Here is an 8,737-nt window from a genome sequence, read left to right on the forward strand (position 1 = left end):
GGCCGTCTGCAGGCGGTGAACGAGCGTATGGAGTAGGCTATAGCAACGACGGACAGCGACAAGCTGCTGCTGACAGAGGAGCAGTGGGCAGCACGGATGAAGAAGTCCGAGAAAGCCTCCTCCAGCCACGGTGGTGATGGCAAGCGTCGAGGCAAGGATTCTTCGGAGAAGAAGAAGAAGGTCGACCCCAACGCCTGCCAGCGCTGCGAGAAGATGGGCCATTGGGCAAATGAGTGCCCAAATCGCAAGCAGGAGAAGAAGATTGAGGCTCATTTAGCGTAGGCTGATGAGGATGATGAGGCCACTCTCCTGATGGTGATGTTCTGTGCGCTGCACGACGTTGAGGCAAAGGAGAAGGGAGAGGTGATGGCGGTGGAAGGGCACGGCAAGGCTCTAAAGGCTGTCAACCTCGATGAACCACGCACCCAAGTCCACCTCAGACGTGTGGGCGGTGAGCAGAAGCAGCGGTGGTACCTAGACTTCGGTGCCAGCAACCACATAACGGGCTCCAAGGAAGCCTTCTTTGAGCTCGAAGACAACGTGACCGGCATGGTGAAGTTCAGCGACGGCTCAAGGGTGGCGATTCGAGGGCGTGGCACTATCATCTTCAGGTGCCAGAACGGTGAGTATCGCGCGCTGACGGATGTGTACTACATCCCGCAGCTGCGTTCAAGCATCATCAGCATCGGGTAGCTGGACGAGCGCGGATGCGAGGTACTGATCGAGAGCGGGATCCTAAAGATTCAGGATCGGGAGCGGCGTCTTCTCGCGAAGGTAAAATGCTCATGTAATCGATTGTACCTGCTCGACTTGAAGGTGGAGCAGCCAGTGTTCCTAGCAGCACGGTACACCAAGGAGCCATGGCTGTGGCATGCCTGGTTCGGCCATCTTAGCTTCGACACGCTCGGTTGGCTAGAGAAGATGGTTCGAGGGTTGCCCCACATCAAGCATGCGGGCGAGCTGTGTGACAGCTACCTAGCTGAGAAGCAGAGGAGGCTGCCATTCCCAAAGGTGGCCAAGTATCTCATGGCGGATGCCCTCGAGCTCGTCCACGGTGATCTCTGTGGGCCAATCATGCCAGCCACAAACGGTGGTCGGCGGTACTTCATCCTGCTCATGGATGATTGCAATCGCTATATGTGGCTGCAACTCCTAACGAGCAAGGATGAGGCGGCAGAAGCGATCAAGAGGTTTAAGGCGCTCATGGAGGTGGAGAGCGGCAAGAAGCTACGCGTGCTGTAGACTGATAGTGGTGGTGAATTCACTTCGGTGGAGTTCGCTGTGTACTGCGCGGGTCAGGGTGTGGTGCGACACCACACCGCGCCGTACTCGTCATAGCAGAATGGCGTTGTGGAGCGGTGAAACCAGACAGTGGTCGGCATGGCTCGATCCATGATAAAGGCTAAGAGCATGCCGACAAGGTTCTAGGGTGAGGCGGTGACCACGGCGGTGTTCATCCTCAACCATGCACCCACAAAGGCCCTGAAGGGCGTGATGCCGTTCGAAGCTTGGTATGGGCGCAAGCCGAGTGTGTCCTTCCTCTAGACATTCGGCTGCATCGGCCACGTCAGGAAGACGAAGCTGGTCCTCACCAAGCTGGAGGACAGGAGCACACCGATGGTGCTCCTAGGCTACGAGGAAGGTACCAAGGCATACCGGCTCTACGACCCACGCGGAGGCAAGGTGGTTGTCTCGCGCGATGTCGTGTTCGACGAGAAGGTGGCCTGGGACTGGGACAGTCCAGGCACGTTGGAAGCTGGCGGCTTCACCAGCACCTTCGTCGTCGAGCACGTGGTCATCCACGATGGTTTAGATGCTGGAGAGGAGGTGCCAACCACTCCAGCAACAGACTGAGCACTCCTGGGGCGGTGCCGAGCACTCTGAGAGGTGTGCCGAGCACTCCAGGAGGGGTGCCGAGCACACCAGGAGTGGTGTCGAGCGGTCCTATAGTGGTGCCGACCACTCCAGAATGGGTGTCGAATGCTCCCATAGAGAAGCCGAGAGGTCTTGCAGTGGTGCCGACCACTCCAAGACTAGTGCCGAGCACTCCTGCAATGGTGCCAACCACTCTAGGAGTTGTGATGAGAGGTCCAGGAGTAGTGCCGAGCACTCCAGGTGCTGTGCCGACCACTCCAGCAGAACAGGGGACTCCATCGACGCCGATCAAGTTTGCCTCACCTCCAAGCGACATCATAGAGTTCGTGGATGCTTTCTCCGACAGTGAGGAGGTATGGTTCCACAGGCTAGATGACATCGTCGGCGTCAGGGTCCTCAGGCCTAGCGGGTCGGCTGCTCAATGACCCAAAGCTACTTCTTGTCAGTGTAGAGGAACCACCCATGTTCACGCTGGCCGAGAGTGATGCAAATTGGTGACGAGCGATGCGTGAGGAGATGAAGTCGATTAAGGAAAACGAGACTTGGGAGCTCATCGATCCACCTCTAGGATGTCGTCCGATCGGCCTAAAGTAGGTGTACAAGGTCAAGCACAAGGCGCGCCTCATCGCCTGAGGCTTTGTCCAGCGCGAGGGCATCGACTTCGAGAAAGTCTTTGCGTCGGTAGCGCGCATAGAGTCTATCCCGACTGCTGCTGGATTTGGCAGCAGCGAAGGACTGGCGCGTCCATCACCTGGACATAAAATCGGCCTTCCTCAATGGTGAGCTGGCGGAGACGGTCTTCATCAGGCAACTTTCAGGTTTCGCCATCAAAGGAGCGGAGCACAGGGTGCTCCGACTACGCAAGGCGCTCTACGGGCTGTGGTAGGCCCCACGAGCATGGAACGCTAAGCTTGATGCCACGCTGGGCGAGCTTAGGTTCATGTGGTGTGCAACTGAGCACGCGCTCTACACACGGTGACGAGGGAAGGAGGAGCTCATCATCGGCGTATATGTGGACGACTTGATCGTCACCGGCGCGCGTGCGGAGGACATCGATGGCTTCAAGCGTGAGATGGCGGCTCGTTTTTGAATGAGCGATCTCGACGTGCTCTCCTACTACCTCGGCATCGATGTGAGACAGAGGAAGGAGGCGCTCACGCTCGATCAGAGCGTGTATGCCTCGAAGCTATTGGAGCGGAGCGGCATGGCTGAGTGCAAGCCATGCGTGACTTCGATGGAGGAGCGGCTGAAGCTGACAAAGGTCAGTACTGTGGCGAGGGTAGATGCAACACTCTACCAGAGCATCATCGGCGGTCTACGCTACCTAGTCCACACGAGGCCGGACATTACGTTCGTTGTGGGCTATGTTAGCCGCTTCATGGAGGATCCTCTAGAGGATCACTGGGCCATGGTGAAGCGGCTGCTACGCTACGTCAAGGAGACGGTGGATCAGGGGAACGTCTTCCCCAAGACCAGCGGAAGTGGGCTACAACTCACTGTGTTCAGTGATGCAGACATGACGGGGGACATCGACAGACGACAGAGCACCTCTGGTGTGCTCGTCTTCCTCAGGTCGGCTCCAATCTTATGGCTGTCGCTGAAATAGAAGGTGGTGGCACTGTCCACATACGAGGTAGAGTATGTGGCGGCGGCCACAGCGGCGTGCTAAGCTGTGTGGCTGCGCCGGCTGCTGGGCGAGCTAATCAGTGTGGAAGCTCACCCACCAGCACTGATGGTGGACAACCAGCCCGCCATCGCCCTCGCGAAGAATCTGGTTCTCCACGACCGGAGCGAGCACATCGACATCAAGTTCCACTTCCTCAGGGACTGTGTCGATGGAGGGCAGATCGTCATCGAGTTCGTCGAAACTGGTCGGCAACTCACGGACGTCCTCACCAAGCCTCTCGGCCGTATCCGGTTCACGGAGCTGAAGAAGATGATCGGCATGGTGGAGGTTCTAGGGTTAGCAGTAGGATTAGAGGAAGAATTGTAAAGTAATCTGCTGCTGTCCCATCTCTGAACGCGCGGCAGGGGCAGGCGCTGAAAGGGCTCCCTGCTGCTGCACTGTAGCCGCAGCAGGGGCAGGCGCCGAAAGGCTCCTCTGTCGTACTGTAGCCACAGCAGGGGCAGGGGCAGGCGCTAAAGTCAGACCTGCTGTCACATCTAGTCACTGTAGCAGCATGGCATATCTGTGTACTAGGATTAGATGGGTAGAGTTGTATATATAGCTTCCCACTGCAACTCAGTAAAGAGAGCAAGTTCAGTTTTGCCATCTCCTCTGCAGAGCTCCGGCCAACGCTGGTGCTTGTGTTGTGTGTGTGCGCTCTGTTCTCCTTCCCTTCTTCTACCTCTAGCCATAGTGTGTGTGGTCGGCAACGATGGTGAGCGGTCGGCTCACAAGTGCCGGAGATCTCAGGACCAACAGTAGCGAGCGTAACTCAGAAAGGCAGATAACGTACAAACCGAAAACAATACGGAAGGCAAAAAAAATTGGTGGCAGAAATTTTGCCTCAGATCCAGGTGCGTGTCTGGCAGGGGACACAGCGGCGGGGCGAGCTCGCCGGCCGGCGCTGGCCCCATCTCGCAGCGCGGGGGGTGGCCTCGCTCGCGGGCGCTGGTTGCAGGCTTCATCATATGTTCAACGTTGGCATCCATGATGTGTGTTGACGATGGAAATTGGAGGAGTGTTGTCTCTTGCTTTTTTTATTCAGGTTGTTTTTTTGCTCTCTCTAGGTCAGTATTTGTTTTCATTTTATAGTTGCAGGATCGTTGTATGCAGTCCTATTTGGACAAGGACCATATTTCTGGACGGAATATGTAATTGGTATAGTACTTTGGCAACTGGCCGGTCTACGACGGAGAATATTACTATTTAAATCTAATAAATAATTTATCGATTAGTTTGAGTCCTATCCTAATTTGATACAGACTCTGAGAATGGTAGACTGGAGGATGGAAAAAAAAAGAATCTAAGAAAAAAAATAATACGAATAGAACCTGGGCTGGAATAGAACCCACACTGGAATAGGAAAAAATATATACAAGCATACCGGAGTGGAAAAAGCCGCAGAACAAAAGTTATGGCGGAAATTTTGTCTTTTTATTATTAGGTATAGAAAGGCTATGAAACACTAATGTCCTTATTTCTTTAGCCGCTGCTCTCTCCATTTAAAAATATAAGGTAAGGTTCAACTCTTAATTTCTCTTGCACTGCAATGTTAGTAGCAATAAAATCATAACCATAAGAAACCACTTCCAAATATAAATTCAATGGTACCATTGTCATATAATGGTAAGAAATTTATATCATAAGCCTAATTGTTTTTTTTTTCTCGATCTATGCATGAGAGCTACGTATCATTTCATTTAAAAGGTAGAAAAAAGGATTACACAAGTCTAGGAAAGACCCAACCCGAGTACAACAAACCAACACACGCACACCAGGCCACTACATTACAGACGTGCCACGAACAGAGGAAAGACTGACCAGATCTCCAGAGCTTATGCTCCAAGGGTCAGCGACCTGGCCAGCAGGCCAGGAGCTCCTTAAGCTTAAAAGCACCTGCCATACACCAAAAACTACTCTCTGTGCTAACTTCCCTGAACACCTCCTGAATACTTGGCCTTGCATTTTCAAACACACATGCATTACGGTGTTTCCAGACCTCCCAGACCACCAGAATTATCAAAGAGTTGAGCCCCTTGCCCTTCCTTTGGTACAGATGAGGCTAATTGGTGGTTAATAAGATTATGAGGTTGGGTGATTAAAATATGTGCACAACTTATAAGATGAAATGGAGCATGTATATAGTATCACTTAACTTCTTTCTAACAAAAAGTTAATAGTTTTCTAATGGCTGGCTAGACTTAAGATTTGGCCCCTAAAATTTCACATTATAAAGCGGGACATGTTAATAACAACAACTCAATAAGCAAGACAATAAATTTACTCACTGCAAGTTGCAGGCGGGCCTCTTCGATCATTCTTTGATCCCTGGTAGTTTGACCATGCAGATTCCAGTCTGCCAAAAGGAAAAATCTTTAAACAAACAGTCTAAAAACAAATGGGAAAATGTAAACAAAAACAAACAAAAGGAAAATGCAAAATTGAGATCAAATACTTACTCGCAGGATAATAGATGATTTTTCAGTAACACTTTGATTAAGTGCGGCAAAAATATGGAGAATTTGCTTGCAGTGAATAACTCATTCTCGTCTACATCTGAGATTGTGGCATTCTCATCAACATGTTGGACACAATCACACAATGCCTGTAGAACTCCAGCAGATCAGCCAGAGAGTTCTCATGAGTATCAGCTTTCTCTTTCTCTGAATCAGTTTACAAATGTTTCCACTTATGGTAATAGACTGGTTTACTGAAACTGACATCCCTTGCCATCCTGCGCCATTCAGGATCATCTATAGGGGGTTTCCTATCAAAAACATTGATATACCTTTCAACATGTTGTAACTTTAAGGCCCTGAAGTCTTGATGCACTCTGCAAATGAAATTGCTGCGCGACAGGGAAGAGTAAGATGCAGGAGGAAAGCGAAGGTAGACATGAAACCAATGGCTAGAGATGTCCCATGGAGCAGCTTCCTCTATATCATTCTTCAGTTCTTTGAAGTAAAGTGGTAAATTTCCATCCAACAAGTAATGTGGCTCCAAGTCAGCCCATAGTGCCTGGAGATCAGTCAACCTCTCAGCTCCTGATGCGTTCGCATCTATGGAGGGCAATCTTGTAATCATCAGCTTTAGACGTCCATCAGCACCCTCTATGACAACGATGTCATCAGGCGTTAATAGTCCACACCATGAAACACCCTTCACCAAATAATCAATCACCCCACACAGGATGACATCGCATCCCCTCCTTCCATGAGTAGTAGCCACTATGCCGTCCAAATGCTCCATCAAATATAGGAATTGACTCTGCACGTGCTGAAGAAAGCAGAAAATCCTTTGCCTTACGAATCCTGCAGTTAATAGTTCAAATCTTTATCGTTGCAATGAATTAAAGAAGACATGTGGATCATTAGCATACATGATAGCAAGTGCATGTAGTAGTGCAAGCTTTACAATGGCCCTGTTTGGATACTCTAGCACAGCTAGAGGTTAGAGTTAGTTTCTAGCTCAGGATTAGCCCTGAACTAACTCTAGCCTAAGAGATGTTTGGATACAAGGGTTAAAATGATAATAAATGTGCTTTCCAAATCATTGGTGTGGGTAAAAGTAGAGAGAAAATAGTGGACCCCACCTCAAATAGCCCCAACTAGCCCAAATAATCACCTCTTTGGGGGGATAGTTTTTTAGGATGGGCTAGTTGCAAATAACTCACTCTAGCCCTCCTGTTTGGCTACTTTAGGGCTAGTTGAGCTCCAACTAGCCCAAACTAGCTCTAACCCATGGATCCAAACAGGGCCATTAATTAAACAATTGACAATCAAAATCAGCTAACCTTCTTGGCAAATTCTCAAAATCAATTTCTGGTTTTGCAATCTCGAATCCATTCTCGATGAAGAAATCCCTTGCAGCTTCTTTCAGATAGCTGTTGTTCATTCTTTGGTAATTGCACACAGTGAACGCCAGATCCCAGTTACTCTTATCTTGGAGCAGGTGATGAAAGTTCACTGTTAACTTGGGGCAGCCTCTTTGTTTCAACCAAGAGATTTTTGATGGGTAGAAGGCACTGGTACGTCCTTTTTTTTTTTAGAAGGCACACTTTTCATCGTCCTTCGTAAACCTGAAAAGGAACCATAACTTAGAATGAAAGTGGGGGAGAATGTGTTGTGGATCGCAAAAGTTACTTGTTTGGAGGTAAAGAATCTTCAACTAATACTATATTTCTCAAAACACCATAGTATTAAAATCATGAGGTGTCGTTGGCAAGAGCAAACATTATAGTTTTATAAAAGCCTTAGTTTCCTCTAATACAATGGTACTCTTGGAGTTTCTAAAATCCACCTCAACATCTTTTATTCTGTAAATTGAAAAAAGACTCATGCTTTCTTTTTATTATAATGTCCGATGCGTTCCATATACCAACTTGTCTACATTAAGTACTGTCAAAATTGATTTGAGAAACAACCGCTAAGACTACAACCAGTTATCCATATACCAAGACTGATAAGGCATTAAATGTATGTATGCTACAGAGAGTCTTTTGCCACACATGAGAGCAAGTATAATAGCAGGCTGTAAGCCGACTAAATGCTGAGGTGGAGGAGAGAGGGGAGGAGAGAGAGGAGAAGCAGCCTGTAAGCTTATAGCCGGCTTGAGCACCAGAACAAAAAAAAAAAGTCTGTGAGAGAGACAAGTGGGCCATGTATTAACTGTAAAGAGCTAACTACTATATGAGTGGACTGAGAGAAGACTGCAAAGAACCTTACAGCCAGTAAACCGGCTGTATTATTAGCAGCATGCCATTATCATGGCTTTTATGGAGTACTATTAAGCAAAATGTGGTCTTCGACTTGTAAAGCTGGTGCCTCTAGTAACAACGTGCAGTTAGTAACAATCCAAACTAGTTTCTTAAGAAATGCTATAACAAATACAGTGCTTTCCAAGCATGCCTTGGTTTTCATGGAGCTGTAAAAAAATTGTGGTAATCAAAGATAGGCATCTTACTCCTTTAGGAAGGTACGAAGGTTAGCTGGCAGTAAAGCCAAGCGCGCCTGAATTTCAGCACGCTCCGCTTCCACACTCCCACGACCCTCCCTGGTGTCCGTGCTGTATGTTGGAGGACCGGTGCTGCGGCTGGGGGTGGAGACGATGGCTGTCGGGTTCATAAACCCGGGGTCTCTCATGCACCGGCTTTCCAGTAAAGGCTCGGCCTAGTAGACGACGTTGCGAATGACGCGT

The 8,737-nt window shown here is 49.3% G+C and overlaps 1 protein-coding gene across 1 annotated transcript; it reads left to right on the forward strand.

Moving 5' to 3' along the window:
• Positions 1–2,965: 2,965 nt before the first annotated feature.
• On the forward strand, positions 2,966–3,481 carry LOC136523624 (uncharacterized mitochondrial protein AtMg00810-like). The gene has a single exon (XM_066517243.1). The coding sequence runs from the start codon at positions 2,966–2,968 to the stop codon at positions 3,479–3,481; it is 516 nt and encodes a 171-aa protein (XP_066373340.1).
• The last annotated feature ends 5,256 nt before the right edge of the window (positions 3,482–8,737 follow it).

Source organism: Miscanthus floridulus, chromosome 18 (genome assembly GCF_019320115.1).
Source record: "Miscanthus floridulus cultivar M001 chromosome 18, ASM1932011v1, whole genome shotgun sequence".
NCBI lineage: Eukaryota > Viridiplantae > Streptophyta > Magnoliopsida > Poales > Poaceae > Miscanthus > Miscanthus floridulus.